Source organism: Adiantum capillus-veneris, chromosome 3, assembly GCF_014529385.1.
Source record: "Adiantum capillus-veneris isolate H3 chromosome 3, ASM1452938v2, whole genome shotgun sequence".
Lineage (NCBI taxonomy): Eukaryota > Viridiplantae > Streptophyta > Polypodiopsida > Polypodiales > Pteridaceae > Adiantum > Adiantum capillus-veneris.
The window spans coordinates 119646808-119664552 of record NC_140933.1 but is presented as its reverse complement, the minus strand read 5'-3'; the positions used below and the strand labels follow the sequence as shown (position 1 = coordinate 119664552).

General features: G+C 45.6%; 1 protein-coding gene across 1 annotated transcript in view; it reads left to right on the top strand.

Moving 5' to 3' along the window:
* The window catches only part of LOC147461598 (Acyl-CoA N-acyltransferases (NAT) superfamily protein), a 57225-nt gene extending 39732 nt beyond the window's left edge, over window positions 1-17493 (top strand). The window contains exon 2 of the mRNA XM_086509099.1: window positions 17124-17493. Coding sequence (XP_086365225.1) covers window positions 17124-17353 — 230 coding nt within the window. The 3' untranslated portion in view covers window positions 17354-17493. The remainder of the gene's footprint in view (window positions 1-17123) is intronic.
* Window positions 17494-17745: the final 252 nt, after the last annotated feature.

Below are 17745 nucleotides of genomic sequence, written 5' to 3'. Positions count from 1 at the left end.
AAGAGGCGGTTAGAAAAGAGTTCCAGAATCTTTCACAATAAGCATTGATTGTATCTTTCTTGGTCATCCGAAGATGGTTCCAAGCAGCTCGTACATCTCGTTCATATTCTTGCGTCAACCAAGAAGAAATAAAAAGCTTCTTAAATTTCAGCCATTTAACTGGCGCAGTCTTGTTTAAAAGAAGCGTGGACCACCAAGTACGAGCATTCCTCTTAAAGTAAGAGGCAGCTCTCTGAATCTTGGAGTGCTCTGAATAGCGTCCTCCTGCAAAAGCGATGTCAAACTGCTGAAAAAAGACAGCCTTCGAAGCATCCGAGTATCCTGAAAAAGTATCAAACTTGATCGAGTGGCCACCTTCCTTAAACTCTCGGACTTTCTTGCTTTTATCTTCGAGAAAGTCATACTGGTTGGCTTTGTAAAAATTCTTCTTGTTTGCATAAAACTTTCCGTCATCGGAATCTGAGCTGTCTGTAGACGAATCCTCAGTAGAACTGTCAGTCTCTGGGCGAGATGTAGCCTTCTTTGCCTTTTTCTTGCCCTTTCCGAAGCTTTGTGTCTTGCTTCTCTTTTTGCTTTTTCTGTCTTCTTCGCTCTAATCCGAGGAGCTAGAAGAACTGTTAGAAGAAGAAGAAGAAGAACTGGGTACTCCTTCAAATCGAACACGCTTCTTCCGTTTCTTTGCCTTGTCAAATGTCAACCGACGACCCAAATATCCCGGGAAGTCAGTGCCTTTATTCTGCTTTTTGCCGTGCTTTTTGTCTTTCTTTTGCACGTCGAAAAGCTGAGCAATCCGTGCATCAACCACGTTCTCCAGTTCCTGCTCCGTATATTTTCTTGGAGGCAGAAGGTTTCTTGAGAGCGGGTTTCGGGAGTGGTGTTGTGGTTCTCTGCCACTCCATCTGTACCTCTTCCAAAGAGGTCTGGTTCATATATTTTGCCATCATCGGATCCTTGGCAAAATTGAGCATCATCTTTGTTGCATCGCCAATCAATTGACGACGCTCCATCTCTCTTTGCTCCGCCGAGGCGGGCCATACTCTCTGTCTGAATCTTTGTTGTGATCCCAGCCCGCATCTATAGATGCAAAAGGAGTCGACTGATCATTGTCTGAAGCCATAGGTGCCGCGGAAAAAAAATTCGGGGATCGGATTTCCCGTAAAAGAGAAATCGGCCATGCTCTGATACCACTGTAACAGACTTGGACACTCCAAGTCAAGAATCAACCGCGACAGCACCAAATAACCACTTCAAAACAATTCACAGATCACAATAGATTTGCACTGGCCCGGCAGAGTTCTGTGCCTAGAGATATTGGCCCCAAAGACTGGCGCCCCTTTCGGTATTTCTTTTTGTATTAATCAATCATCAAAGTACAAGAGAGCGGTAGGGTTTCACTCTCAGACTCTGCGTCCAGATGCTGTGAGAAGTGAGGCCCTCACCACTAATTTAAAGGTTACAAGGGATGCCCAAAAGCAGAGCCCCAAAAGCTTCGAATCAAAAGCAATTGCTCTCTCTCTCTCTCACAGAGAGTCAAAACATGAAAGCAAAAGCATTCTCTCTCTCTTTCTCATTTAAGTAGAGAAAAAGCGAAATTTGCGTCGCTCATCATTTTCCAAAATTTTTTTATTTTTTTTAAAAAAAAATCAGCCTCCGCGATTTTCGGAAATTAGGGTTTCTGGCAAAAATTAGGGTTTGCAAGAATTTTAGGGTTTTTGGTAGAAATTAGGGTTTCTGTTGTTCGCCACGTCATCACTTTGTGACACCGATTTTTGCGCATTTTGCCCAAAAATTCAGCGTATTATCCCTCTTATTTCGTGCAACTATGGCCTCATCTTCTTCGGATGTGAAGAACCTCTTCGAGATTAGGAGGTTTGATGGTACAGGTTTTGATAGGATGCAGGGAATCCTATTTCTTAAGGATTGCGAAGGGGCACTTGAACAGGTGAAGCCACAAAATATGACAGATGAAGCATGGGTTAGCATGAACAGGAAAGCCGTTACATACATTAAAATGGCCATGACAGATGAGACCGTCATTGATGTGAAAGGTCTCACGACTGCTTTTGATGTGTGGGAGAAGTTAAAGGGAATGTATGAAAATACAACGCCTGTCAACCAGGTGTACTTGATGCGAAAACTTGTTGGCATGCAACTAGATGAGTCCAAGAGCGTGGCAGAGCACTTGTCATTGTTCACAGGGACTTTGTCGCAGTTACAGGATTCTCGCTTGCCTCTTTTTGATGATAAGCTGAAAGCTATCTTCTTGCTTATGACCTTTACTTGAGTCATGGGAAACTTTGGTGGTTTCGTTGTCCAATAATCCCAATTTGACCTTTGATGGTGTTAGGGATTCTATCTTGAATGAAAAAATTAGGAGGAAAGCAAGTGGAGAGGGAGGCAGCTCTGCCAACATGGTTAGAGGCAGGACAGAAAAGAAGAATGTTTATGCACAAAGGAGTAAGAGTAAGAGTAAAGAAAGGGGAAATGCAAGCAAAGGCAAGGGTGATGCGACTTGCTATCAATGTGGCAGGAAAGGTCACAAGAAACCCGATTGCAGGTACTATAAAGCTGAGTTAGAAAGAAAAAAGAATGGCGGAGACAAAAAGAAAGAGAAGAAGGAAGTCAAGGCAGATGCACAGGATAGCTCAAAGGACAAAGAGAAGGCCAATGTGGCTTCTAGTGTCGTGATTGAGGAGCTGTCAGATGTAGAGGACATCTTGTGTGCCATTTTGTCAGATGATGATGCTTATGACTTTGATGCCTCTCTAAATGTTCATTCACAAGACATGCAGATCACCAAGAGTGATCTTATTGATGCTTTGTTGACTGTCAATGATGCATTGTCCCAGACTTGGATTGTTGATTCCGGTGCTTCATTTCATGTGACTCCTATCAAGGAGTGTTTCTCTACTTTTGATATAGGCAAGCGTGGCCATGTATACCTTGGAAATAATCATGCATGTTCCATTGAGGGTATTGGCACTGTGTATCTCTCCATAGATGGCACAAATGAGCTTGTCTTGCATGATGTTCGATATGTGCCGGGAATCAAGAAGAGTCTGCTTTCTGTTGGTCAGATAGATATGCATGGTTACAGCATCTTGTTTGAGAGAGGGTCATGGAAAACAACTAAAGGCTCAAGGCTGATTGTAAAGGGCACAAAGAAAGGGACACTTTACTGCATGCATGGAAAGGCCGTGTTGGGCAAGTTTATTGCATTGGCTGAAATTAACTCTCACATGGAGTTGTGGCACAAGAGGCTTGGCCATATGAGCCAAAAGGGCCTCTCTAAGCTTTGTACTTCAAACAAGCTTGATGCTAAATCATTCTAGGAAAATTTGGGTTTATTTGCTAAGTCTAAGGATGAAGCTTTTGTTGCGTTTAAGAGATTTCATGCATTTGTGACCACCCAAACAGGTAGAAAGCTAAAATGCTTGCGTACAGAGAAGCTTTGAAAACTGCAGTGCATATATGCAATCGATCCCCTCACATGTCTTTGAAAGGTGACATCCGTGAAGAGGTTTGGTCTGGCAAGCTTGCTTCATATGATCACTTACGCATTTTTAGTTGCGAAGCTTTTGTGCATGTTAGACCTGAGTTGAGGAGTAAACTAGATGCGAAGTTCATTAAAGGCCTCTTCCTGGGATATGGTGAAGAAGGCGAAATGGGTTACAGGATTTGGTTACCTCAGCTCAAAAGGGTTGTACGCAGCCGAGATGTTGTTTTTAATGTGGCAAGGCTGCTTCAAAACAATTGTGCCTCAAAGCATGACCATAAAAGGGTGAAATTTCAGCATGACCAGCCACTTGTTAGGCCTATTTTTGACCATCAGGATGCACCACAAATGGCTGAAAATGTAGATGATCCAGTGGTGTTTGAGCCAAATGATGTTGGACAGCAAATTGAGGCTCCTGAAGGGCATTTGCAGCCAAGAAACAATGTTGAAAATGGTGCTGAAAATGATGTACAGCAGCCCGTTGTTGATGATTTTGTAGTGCCACCTGATGTAAACCCATTGCCGGATAATGCGGATCATTGGGTTAGGCGGTCTACTCGTCAAAGACGGTCTGTGAGTCGATATGACCCCTCTTTGCATTACATTATGTTGACAGATGAGGGAGAGCCTCTTACGTATAACGAGGCAAAGACATGTGAGCACAGCGACAAGTGGGAGCTTGCTATGCAGGAAGAGATTAAAGCTTTGCATGCTAATCGTACTAGGGATTTGGTTGAATTGCCCAAAGGAAGGAAGGCTATTCCTAACAAATGGGTGTATAAAATCAAGACTGTTGATGCAAAACCCAAGTATAAGGCAAGGCTTGTTGCAAAGGGATATGTTCAAACCAAGGGCATAGACTTTCAGGAAGTGTTCTCTCCTGTTGTGAAGATGACCACTTTGCGTGTCTTGTTTGCCATTGTGGCTGCTCTTGATTTATAAATGGACCAAATAGATGTACATACCGCTTTCTTGCATGGTGATGTGGAAGAAGAGCTTTACATGAAGCAACCCGAGGGTTTTGTTATCCCTGACAAGGAACATTTGGTACGTATGCTCAATAGAAGCTTGTATGGGCTGAAACAATCATGTAGACAGTGGTACAAGAAGTTTGATAGCTTCATGCTTAACATGGTTACAAAAGAAGCCATGCAGACCATTGTTTGTATACCAAACGTGGTGAGGATGGCAGCCCTATCATTCTTGTGCTCTATGTAGACGATATGTTGATAGTTGCAAAGAAAAGAAGCACTGTTGATGCTCTTAAAGGGCAGCTGAAATCTGTGTTTTCAATGAAAGACCTTGGGGCAGCTGAACATGTACTTAGAGTGCGTGTTACACGGCAAAGAGACAAGCGCCTATTGTATTTGTCGCAAGAAAAGTACATTGAAAATGTGCTGGACAGATTTAACATGGTTGAAGCAAAGCCTCTTGGTGTGCCATTGCAGCCATATGTCAAAATCTCCAAGGCTGATTGTCCCAAGTCAAAGGAAGAAGCCAATGACATGCAAAGTGTGCCTTATGCTTCAGCTTGTGGTTCACTTATGTATGCTATGGTTGCTACTAGGCCTGACATAGCCCATGCCGTGGGAGTTGTGAGCCGGTTTATAGCTAATCCAGGCAGGTTGCTTTGGGATGCAATAAAGTCCATTATGAGGTACTTGAAAGGGACTAAAAACAAACGCCTCTGCTATGGTAAAGGACCAACGGAGTTGAAGGGATTTTGTGACTCTGACATGGTTGGTGATGTGGATACACGAAAATCCACAAGTGGCTATGTATTTACTCTTGCGGGAGGTGCTGTTTCATGGTGTTCTAGATTGCAAAAGATTGTTGCATTGTCTACGGCAGAGACTGAATATATTTCAGCCACTGAGGCTTCCAAAGAAGCTATTTGGTTAGCACGCCTATGCATTGAGTTTGGCTTGCCTGCCAAGGCACCTATGCTTGGTTGTGATAGCCAGAGTGCTATATGTCTGGCAAAGAACGCCATGTTTCATGCACGCACAAAGCATATTGATGTGCAGTATCACTTCATACGAGAATTGCTTGAGGATGGCTTTATTACATTGGTTAAGGTCCATACATCACAAAATCCAGCCGATGCTCTCACTAAGTGCTTACCCAAAGCACAACATCATCTATACATAGAGATGGTGGGAGTCACGTAGCTTAAAGGCGCCATTTATGCCTTTAAGTGGGAGGTTGTTGGGTTAAAGGCCTAAATAACCCCTTTTTGTACATTTTTATACTTTGTCCAGGTTCATATTGAACCTCGACACATTTTTTAAAAGTCACTTATAATAAAAGTGGGAAAACCCAAAACTCACTTATTGAGTTTTCCCCAAAAACGTGAGCTCTCTCTCTTCTGCTAGCGCTTCCTCTCCTGCTGACCGTCGCCTCGTCTCTCTGCACACACTGCACTTCCTCGCGTGCTCTTTCACTTGCACACACCGCCGCGTGCTCATCAGCAATCATGTCTATAAAGATCTATGAGACCGAAATGTTGCAATCATTTCGTCTTTCAATTCTTGCATAAATCAATCATTTTCATATTCGGGAATTCCAGTTCGTAAAGTCAATCAGCATAATACTATTCAGCCCTTCAGTATCCCTGAAACCCATAGGGACATTAGTGACTCTATTCAAAATCGGGGTAATCCGTTGACAAAGGAGCGGAGTGACTCCCTCTTGTGCAAGCCCGCTGCACTAGATTCACCCATGCTGAAATCAAGGTTCTATCGGAGTAGACTATGCTAAACCGAATGAAGTTCCAAAATCTGAGGAGTATCTGCTAGGTTCTCCTCCTCTATCCACTAAACATCCAATGCATGATAGTTCTTGAATTTGACCAAGAACCACCTAATCGCTTTACCTTTAATCTTTCTATCCTTGTGTGCCAATATCTGTTCTAGGCACGAGTATCTCCTTGCTTTTTTCCACTTCGGGTTGCTCATCTGGCTCCCCATCATCGACTACATCGCCTTTGAAAGGCTTCAAGAGACTCACATGAAAAGCATTGTGAATCTTCCAAGTATCGGGCAGCTTCAGTCTAAAGGAGACATCATTTATCTTTTCTTTTATTTGGAAAGGTCCATAGTATCTCATGCTAAGCTTTGGAAAAAGCCGCTCCTTTCGCTTTTTCTTTCTTAGGCGTGCCTTCTCAAAACGTAAGAGCACCCAATTGTCTTCCTTCAATTTCAAATCACGACAGTGTCGATCTGTTGCCTTCTTGTGTCTTTCCCGAGATTTCGTTAAAGCCTCCCGGACCTTGGCTAAAGTAGTGTCCAAGTCCCTCGTATACTGGTCGGCTTCAAAAATCTTATCTTTCGTTCTTAGGAAGAGTGTAACCTTCGGAGCACCTTCAATGATCTCAAATGGCACCTTCCCCGTCGAAGAGTGGATCGTGTTATTGTAGGTAAATTCCACCAAGGGCAAAAAAAATTCCCATTGAGTCTTCTGATTAGAAATGCAAGACTTAATAAATTCAGTACGACTGAATTTACAATCTCAGATTACCCATATGTTTGCGGGTGGAATGATGACGAGAACTGCAACCATGGGCCAAAGCTTTCCATAACAAACTCGTGAATCGGGAATCTCTATCAGAGACTATTGTGTCAGGCATGCCATGTAATCTAAAAATCTGTGAAATGAAGAGTCTCACTAAATGATCATCTTGACTGTTTTCTTCACTGGAACGAAGTGAGCTTGCTTGCTAAATCTGACCGCTGACAGTCCAAATGCCATCATGCCCACTCTGTGTCTTTGGGAGATCAAAAATAAAATCCATAGCAATACTTTCCCAGAGGCGGGTGGGAATGGTGTCACAAACTGCAGACGTGTCAAGTCAGTAAAGAGCAGAGCCAACCTTCAAATTACGGCCAAGGGGCCTAAACCCTAAGAAGAACAAGCAACAGAAGAAGTCCTACCAACTTATGGGACCCCGTCTGATGGCGCCCCAAGTGACATAAAGGATTAAAATAAAGCAGGACCCGCACACATGCGTAGCAGCTAATGACGTGGTAGTTTTTGAATTTTTCGTTGAGAGTTTCTGGATTTTTCACTGACAGTGTTGACGTGGCAGACTGTACAGATTTTCGCGTTTTGCGCTGACTGCTGACATGACAGTTGTACGGAATTCCGTGATTTACGCTGACAACTTTTTGGCATTGCTCTTAGTGTTGCTAATTGGACTATTTTCTTATTTTTAATGATTAATTTCTTTATTAGGATATTTTATTATGTGCACTAAGAACTGTTAAAAAGATTGTAGCTACAGGAACTGCCATCAGGAACGGACAACTCTGATGTGTCACTTGATGGGTGACGGTAAACATCGCGAAGGAGTTTCCGTAAGTTCGGTGGAAAGGGCCGGGTTACGAGTGCCCCTGATGCGTCACATGATGGGTGACGGGTGCATTAGTAAGGGGGCATTCCGTAGGCTAAGGAGGAAATCCGAACTAAGTAAGAAAATTCGCGTAAGAACGCAAGCACAAGAATAAAGATGGATTCAATGAAGCTTTTTACGAAAAGCAGGAACAATCGCGGGAAGGCAGACGCTTTCTTGCGAGGAATCTATGTTTGCATTGCATTCGTGCATGTGGTTGCATCCAGGGACGCCTGGGAAGTGTTGTGAAATGCATTGGTTTTAACTTATAAGGTTTTATTGAGTTTTTGGGTAGGTTCAGACCAATTTTAAAATATGCCGGCTGCCCACTTAATAAGTGGGCAGCCGCTTAGAAGATAAAGCAACAAAACCAGCCAGCGAATTCTCTCTCCCTATTTCGGGTAGAACAACGCAAAAAAAAAAAAAAAACGGCCGCGATCTCTACGCGAGCAGCTATTCGTGCCGTGGCCAGGGAGCTATAAAAGCACCACATGCCCTCACTCAAAGGGAGTACCAACGTCAGCAAGAGAAGACTCTGCCGCAAGAGATAGCGAGACTACGAAGCACGGAAGTCGCTTTTTCCCGCGCAAGAGTGACAGGTATCTATTGTGGATTCGCCATACGAATTGTTGTCGCGTGTTTGTGTGGTTTGTTTTGCAGGAATCTCCCGTCTTACGGGAAGGCCCTTCACGGGAAGTACAACTTCACGCCTAAGTCACTTACGGGAAAGTACAGCTTCGCGCCTAAGTCCCTTACGGGAAGGAACGGCCTTGTGTCCAAGCCCTTTACGGGAAAGCACGACCTTCGGGTCTAAGATTACAGAACGGAGGGGTTTCCTCGGGTTCTCGTGCTTGTATACGAATTCTCCCTGAATAAAAGAATACTCTTAACGGGGGGGGACCAGCCCATCTTCTGGTCCCCAATACTGTGTCGATCTTCTCCCTTCTCTCAAATTTGCAAAGTATTTTAATTTTCAGATTTTCAAGTGCTCGTGTACGCTCCCGTTTTATGACACTTAGACCAGAAGCTTTTGAGTTTGAAGGCTTTTCATGTAAACTACTTTTCATAGGCCAAGGGCCTTTAAAAATGTGCTAAGGACTCATTCACTGGCATGCTTCCTAGAAAAGGTGCAGAGTTTGGAGTACCGGCTTGTATTGTGTTGATGCAAATATAAAGAACTACCGAAAGGGGCGCCAAGGTTTGGGACCAATACTCTCTGGGGTGGAATTCCGCCACTCTGCATCGCGTGTCGTCTCTCTCTCTTTCTCAGTTCAGTTGTTATTGAAGTGCTAAAAGTCTGTTCAGTCTGTTCTTTTCTATTGGCAGGTGGTGCCCGTCTCGTGACAAATGGTTAAAGGCTGTAACAATCCCTGTGCTTTATGCCTGTCAAACACTACCTTTTGGCATACCAAGCAACGGCGTACGAAGTCGTCTACATCCTTTTGAGTCTCGGCCAAAAGAAGTAACACTCCACACCTTTCAAGGTGGTGTCAATGCCGTGGTGACCGTAAAAGGTGGACAATGGCATTCAGTTAGAACATTTTCCCTCAACGACTGTGTAATACACAACATCATTTTCTTCATCAAGTAGCCATCCCGTATGGAATATCCCACTACTACCTTCCCATTTTGTATTTGAGTGAATACATCAAAAAAATATGGATCCGTGGCGTACTGATCGACCGTGTCCTCGAAGCTCCTACGATAAATCGCCGAAATAGCCAGGACTAACGGCTTCCAATTACGGGCCCACTTGAGTGCATTGGAAAGCGTGCCAATTGGGAGTTTTTGGGCCGCGACCAGGTTCGAGAATGTCATCTGCACTATGTGGGCTTAGCCTAAATTGACGGCTCATCAAACCGATTCCTGAAGGCCAAGTTCCTGGAGTTGGCGCCAGAAAGCGGTCGTGCAATGCCGAAATTTTTTTTCGATTTTTTGCGGGCCCATGGAAGTCAAATGGTGTCAGGATTCATATGGATTACAGCTAGGGACCGGGTCTACCGGCAATGCTTGACGGCTTGATTATTGAGCGGTAAATGCCAAGGCTGTGAAGGAGGGCCCAAAAAAAGTTGTTCCTTTTGGAAAAATTGTAAAGTTAGGGAGCCTTTCCAAGGGGTTGGGGGCCTAGGGCGCTATGGTGCCGCCACGTGGCCGCCCATTAACCCATATGCACAATGGGGCCTTGGGATCTTGAGGTATACGGCCTGGGATGCGCACTCTCTACTACCAGTGAAGCGAGGAGAGGGGAGCTCTCCTTGGCGTGGTCGTGAGCTATGGCGGTGCTGCTGTCTTGCTCGTGGTTGGCTCTACGTGGGCGGCGGATGTTGGTGGCGTTCGGTGGTGACCGAGGGGCGCTCGATAGTGCTGATGTGGCAAGGTCGTTCCCACCGGGGGCCCAATGGCCCGTCTCTTTTTATTGAAGGGAAGAGCACCCAAGTGGGTTGTCACGACGCCGTGACAACCCAAATGGGCTCAAACAAGTAGGTTCCCAAGTGGTGAAGAGAAAGAGAGAGTGTACTGAGGTGTCGATGTCACGAGGACGTGGCAGTTATTAACCATGTCACAAAGATGTGGCAACTGTTAACCTTGGTTGTTGGTTTCTTTCCAATGGGGTTTATTTCATTTGTTCCGAGACCCTCTTTTTGAAGTAGCAAACGATCGGACATTGTATGGCCAATGTGAATGGTAGTTTCACCCGCAGACGGGAAGTGGTCGGCACTGGAATTCGTATGGTAAGAGGATGTCTAGGCTCAGAGCAAGATCATATAGGTCCCCCCGTCGCACTTAGCAAGTTCGTGGATACTAGGAAGTGAACTCAATTAAGGCGTAAAGTCAAGGTGGGACTACCAACAAAAAGTATCCGACAGTTGGGCCACATTGCACTTTTGGATGCGGTCCCAATGAGGATAGATGGTCAGAAGACCAGTGGGAGCCCAACGGAAGCATCTCCTAAAATTTAGGGAACTGCTATTTTGGGCCGTGAAATGTGTTCGCGTCATTACCTCCGGAAGCATTTTCATGAACATTTTACAACTCTGCCGCGAAGTCAACTGGGCAACCGGTCATGATATTTTTAAGCGGCGAACCCGAAACGGGAAAATGCTTGTAAATGCGCCAAGTGTCACATTTTCATGAACTTTCCTCCTACAAAAAAATGGGCGCTGATTTTTAAGCTGGGAGAGGCCTTCATTTGCTTTTTGTCACAGGTTAAGAGCTATGGAGTGCTTCCTTTCCCTCTCATGTACAGTGTGGTGCTAGGAGTGATGCCTTGCACACTACACACTGCTCTCTCTCTCCCCTACGTGCAGTTATGTGATGCCCCACAAGAGGGCTCCTCATTTGACTGATGTACAGCTGTGTGGGTTCATGCTTTTGTGCTGAGGCAAGAGCCTCCTTGAGCAGGAACAGGGGTAGCTAGTTGCTACTCCAAAGCAGGCACTGGTGAGGGTCATAACCTCCCCATACAGGTGCAAAATCAGCGCTGTGTATGCGCTGTAATTTTACTGTTTTTCAGCCATATGGATGCCAGAACCTTTGGGAATCGTGCCCCACTGGCAGAGGACAGTTAGGGGACTGTTTGGGACTGAAAACAGGGCAAAAACCAATAAATACAGCGTGCTGAATTTATTGTTTTTGGGCAGGAATCAAAGGGTATACGCCAGTAGAAGCGAGTTCCAGCAGGGGAATTGGTTTTGCGTAAGTTTAGGGGTTGTTATGCTACCGAAATTTGGCCAAAACAGGCAGTCTCTAGTGGGATACAGTCAAAGGATTCCCAGGACTCTTCTTTGTAGTTTACCCTCCTAAAGAATAAAGAAATTACCGAAAGGGGCGCCAATTTTGGGGCCTACAGGTTGTCGGTGTGTCTGCTCGGAGCATTCTAGCTTCCGAGCCATGTGTGTGATTAAGTGTTAATTCCCGTTACAGGTCTCCTTTGCAAAGTGCTCTGCGTGTGTGTCTATAGTAAAGAATTTCGGGTGAAAGCCAACGCCTACCGCCCTACGGGCTGGTTACATGGTTCCATTGCCGGGACATCAATCACTTTTTCCTTAAAGAGTGAGTCTGGATTGTTTAGGGTAAAGACACAGAGTACAGGAACGCGGGGATTACACTATGGCCGACAAGGGGAAGGGAATTATGGAAGAGGGTTCCTCTTCAAAGGACAAGCAGGAGATTCCTATGGTTTTTGAGATTGGCGAGAGCTCACGGCCACGTCAGTCTGTACCTCCTGTCAACGTGAATGTCCCTCCAGTAGTACAGGGCTTTATGACTGGGCAACTTGAGGATGATGCGTTCAAGACTCAGTTAGTTGCCGCGGTGAATGTCTTTTCGCAGTTGGTGCAGAATCCGAGGTTTATGGAATTCTTGCAAGCGCCACCAGTGCAACAACAAAATAGGCAACCTACGCCGCATACGGAGCTTGTTGATGCTCAAGCCCAGGTACTTCATGTGGCGCAGGAGGAAAGGGAACACTCGAATGTTGCGGAGTCGGGGGCTCCAAAGCAGGTTCCTCTCGTGCTTGAACAGGTGGCTAGAACGCCTATTCCACAGGTTATGCCAGTTCAGCCCGCCACCTTTCAGAGCCAGCATGCTGTCTTGAATGGACAGGGAGCTGGATACCAGGCAATGCACTCAGTTTTTCCACCACCCACGGTACATCCTGGGTATTTCGGGGGTGGATCAGTGTTCCAAAGTATGGCTGGTTATGCGCCTGGAAGTCAGCTGTACATGCCAGGAACAGTGTTCGGGGGTATGCAAGGCATCATGCCAAACCCCATGTATGGTAGTATCGGCATGTAGCAAGGTTTCTACTGCAACTAGGGCCAGTTTGGGGTGCCACAGGGTCATTTTGGCATGGCTGGTTTTTCTGGACAGCAGCCAGATATCGCACCTCTGACGCAAAATGTGAATGGCCAAGATGTGCCGATCATGCCTACTACAGTGCCCATGTTGCAGACCATTCCGTATGACAACTTGGGGGCACTAGAGAAGCCGAAGGCTTACAAAGAAGGTGATGCAGCGGTAAAGTTCAGTACCTTCAGTGGTTTCGAGGATAAGACAAAGGCCCTCACTTTCCTCTAGCAGTTTGATACAGCTTATGCGGGGGGGGAATTTTACAGAGGCCTCGAAGGTCAGGAAAGCTGCCACTTTCTTAAAGGACTATGCGCTTACATGGTGGACGACTTTGTTAATGCAAGGACAGGCACCCGCCACTTGGGTTTACTTCAAGCAAATGTTTGCATCTGCTTGGCTGTCAAATGAATTTGAAGCCGACGTCATGACAGATTGGCACCAACTTACTTCAGCTTCGTGTAAGAGCTTGCTGGAGTACAATAGGAGGTTTTGTAAAGCGTTACTCTTAGTGACCTCCTACAGATTTGTGCCACTGACAGAGCAGATAGAGAAGTACTGTTGTGGGTTGCCTAAAGGGCTTCGCGACTACTGTACAAAGAATAGAGTGGCTACCCTTACTCAGCTTATGGAAGTTGCGAACACTGGTCTTGCCTTGTTGAAAGGAGAGGACAGTGGATTTCCGAGCAGTGACAAAGGAGGGCAGCAAAAGAAAAATTCAGCGAAGAAGCCCTTTGTGAAAACGGCTCCTGATGCGTGACAGGGGTCAGAAAAGGCCACCAAAGACAAGGATTCAGCCGGGACTTCTGGAGCGTAGGCAAAGAACAGAAAAGGAAGCCTTTTGTGCACAAGTCGCTCGAGGAAAAGAAGGTCCTAATGGCTGAGAACAAATGCTTTATATGCGAGCAGCCTGGATTGCAATCGAGGACGTTTGCGATTTCAAGAGGGGGGTATGTCACGAGGACGTGGCAGTTATTAACCATGTCACAAAGATGTGGCAACTGCTAACCTTGGTTGTTGGTTTCTTTCCAATGGGGTTTATTTTATTTGTTTTGAGACCCTCTTTTTGAAGTAGCAAACGGTCAGACATTGTATGGCCAATGTGAACGGTAGTTTCACCCGCAGACGGGAAGTGGTCGGCACTGGAATTCGTATGGTAAGAGGATGTCTAGGCTCAGAGCAAGATCATATAGGTCCCCACGTCGCACTTAGCAAGTTCGTGGATACTAGGAAGTGAACTCAATTAAGGCGTAAAGTCAAGGTGGGACTACCAACAAAAAGTATCCGACAGTTGGGCCACATTGCACTTTTGGATGCGGTCCCAATGAGGATAGATGGTCAGAAGACCAGTGGGAGCCCAACGGAAGCATCTCCTAAAATTTAGGGAACTGCTATTTTGGGCCGTGAAATGTGTTCGCATCATTACCTTCGGATGACTAGGGGAACATTTTACAACTCTGCCGCGAAGTCAACTGGGCAACCGGTCATGATATTTTTAAGCGGCGAATCCGAAACGGGAAAATGCTTGTAAATGCCAAGTGTCACATTTACATGAACTTTCCTCCTACAGAAAAATGGGCGTTGATTTTTAAGCCGGGAGAGGCCTTCATTTGCTTTTTGTCACAGGTTAAGAGCTATGGAGTGCTTCTTTTCCCTCTCATGTACAGTGTGGTGCTAGGAGTGATGCCCTGCACGCTACACGCTCCTCTCTCTCTCCCCTACGTGCAGTTATGTGATGCCCCACAGGAGGGCTCCTCATTTGACTGATGTACAGCTGTGTGGGTTCATGCTTTTGTGCTGAGGCAAGAGCCTCCTTGAGCAGGAACAGGGGTAGCTAGTTGCTACTCCAAAGCAGGCACTGGTGAGGGTCATAACCTCACCATACAGGTGCAAAATCAGCGCTGTGTATGCGCTGTAATTTTACTGTTTTTCAGCCACGGACGCCAGAACCCTTGGAAATCGTGCCCCACTGGCAGAGGACAGTTAGGGGACTGTTTGGGGCTGAAAACAGGGCAAAAACCAGTAAATACAGCGTGCTGAATTTACTGTTTTTGGGCAGGAATCAGAGGGTATACGCCAGTAGAAGCGAGTTCCAGCAGGGGAATTGGTTTCTCGCAAGTTTAGGGACTGTTATGCTGCCGAAATTTGGCCAAAACAGGCGGTATCTAGTGGGATACAGTCAAAGGATTCCCAGGACTCTTCTTTGTGCTTTACCCTCCTAAAGAATAAAGAAATACCGAAAGGGGCGCCAATTTTGGGGCCTACAGGTTGTCGGCGTCTGCTCGGAGCATTCTAGCTTCCGAGCCGTGTGTGTGATTAAGTGTTAATTCCCGTTACTGGTCTCCTTTGCAAAGTGCTCTGTGTGTGTGTGTCTATAGTAAATAATTTCCGGTGAAAGCCAACGCCTACCGCCCTACGGGCCGGTTACAGTCGACCTCTTATCCAAAGTGCTAAATGGAGGCTAAATGAATCCCAATTTAAAAAAAAGAGCTCCTAGAGCTGTACAGGTGAAACAAACCCCTCCTCTTTTGTTTAAATTTTTAAGTGTACCTACCTATAAGAGGGTTTTCACAAAATTTGTAAAGGGCTTCTAGGCCTGTGAGTTTTTTTAAAGAGCAAGTGTGAGGAGGTTTTCCTCTATGTAAGCCATGAAACCAGGAGAAGCTCGCTTTCCCCCTTCTCGGTGTTGATTCCCCACTCCCCCTCCCTTATTCTACTCGTGTTTCTTTGCTCGTGTTGCCGGCTGCGGTGCGGTTGACTGCAACCCCGAACCGAAGTCTATGTATGCAAAGAGAGAGAGAGAGAGAGAGAGAGAGAGAGAGAGAGGTTTTGTGTGATAGAGGTGTGGAATAGAGGCATGGATGTGTGACACGTGGTTGAGCTTCCCGTAAAGTGTGTGTGTGTGTGTGCGTATTGGTGCAGCGAAACAAGTGTATACAGGTGAAATCTTGTGGATTTTGAAGGTGAATCCAATGGATTGGGGTGCTGTGTTTACTCTGAGCTATAGAGAGGCGCACATTGTGTGTTCCCGGTGTTACCCCCTCGCCCCTCTCCACCGTGGCAAAGCTGTATGGACGGCCGGAAAATTGCGGAGGACTGCTGACGTGGCAGACTGTACGGACACTCGCAAAACACGCTGGTTGCTTGCGTGGCACAGTGTACAGATTTTCGTGATTTACGTTGGCTGCCTAGCTTTTGGGCCTGAGATGCTTTTAGAACCTGACGCTTTTCCTGTACTGCTTTTAGAAGGCCATGAGCCTATAAATTGTAAGTAGGGCCTCTCTACCCGCTCAAATTTGCTTGGGAGCACTGAGTAGAGAGGACCTGCGGACTTTGTACTTTGCTCAAGCATTAATATAAGAAGAAATACCGAAAGGGGTGCCAAACTTTGGGGCCAATACCTTTGGGTACGGAACTATGCCGGGCTCTCTCTCTCTCTCTCTCTATTAAAGTTCAGTGATTTTGAAGTTTCTGTTCGTGTGTTGCTATTGATTCCAGGCTTGGAGTTCCAAGCCTATAACACTTGCAGTCTGAAAATTCCCCTCAAAAGGGTTGAAGGGCCCCTCTGCAACACAAGTCAGCCATCTTGTGACACACTTCGAAGCCTCATGAGATGAATGCACACTTGGGCTCTTGATATTATATTTGAGTCCAAAGGGAGGCAGGTGGCACGAAGAGAGCGAGTCTAGAGACAGGGAGAGGCAAAAACACAAGAGGAGAGAGCATGCAAAATAATGTACATTGTAAAAGCAAAACAATCAATGTACATGATGGGGAATATACAAGAGGAAGGGGACGTTGAAGTAGAAGAGGGCAAACAACTAAGTTCTCAACTTGTGTCTCTTATATTTGCCTGTTGTTTCTGCTTTTGTTGTCATGGACCCCTTGGCTTTATATGGAAAGAGAAGTTTTGTAGTGGTTGTGTTCGTCTTTCTGACCCCTCTCTTAGTTTGTAAGCTGACATAATGGGTTCCTTTGTCAAGACTCAAAACGAAGTCTGGGTTCAGACGGGGGCGGCAGCATCCTTGCTCTCTCTTGGGCTTCTAGCTTTTTATGAGTTCAGACGGAGTGGAGGAAGTGAACTGACGAGCTGAGAGGCAGCCAATCAGGGCTGAAGCGATTGTGTTGTCCGCATGATTGAATGGATGGCTGCCAATGCAGGCACACGCCCCTTCCTTCGCCTTTTTCTCTGCCTCGTCTGCATCCAGCCTAAGGATGCTACCAACCTGCAAAGATAGCTATTATGGACGGAGTTTTTGCATGTGGTTGTAGATGTGATGTATATGCGATTTATATAATAGGCATAGTATTGATACCAAAAATTATATGGTGTGCTTAATGTGACAATTGTGGGGGCTTTCAACTTTAATGGCTTTTGTTTACTGGCAGTTCGAGAATGTTATCGTAAGCAAGGATATGGACAGGCATTGCTGAAGGCAGCTATCGTAAAATGTCAAACAAGGCCTATTTGCCGAGTTACCCTCCATGTTGACCCTACACGAGAAGCAGCTATGGGTTTGTATAAAAAGATGGGCTTTAGGACAGACACAATTGTGCTTGATTATTATGCACCACGAAGGGATGCACACAGAATGTTTATAGATTTTGACAAACCCTAGTAAATTCCTAAAGTCCTGATTTTATGCAAGCAGTGCAGGCATGCAAAGATGTCTCACCTTGTGGATTCTCTCTCTCTTGAATAACAGGTCTTGAGTTCAACTCTCCTCGTCGGATAGATCTTTAAGGTCTCTTGGGATAGTTTCCTACGACGTTAAAATTCTCTTCTTCTTCTTCTTCTTCTCTCTCTCTCTCTCAAATCCTCATTTAGTGACTTTTTTTGGGTTTTGTTTTTTATTCGAGTCTCTTGTGCTAATTCAAGGGATTGATTTTGTGAAAAGCATGGCCAACACATTCATTGTGAATTTGAGCTTACAATATAACTACTCTTCGGCTTCATTCTCTAGGGGCTTAACCCCCCCTTTTAGTCCACACCGAGATTGTTGTAGGCCGA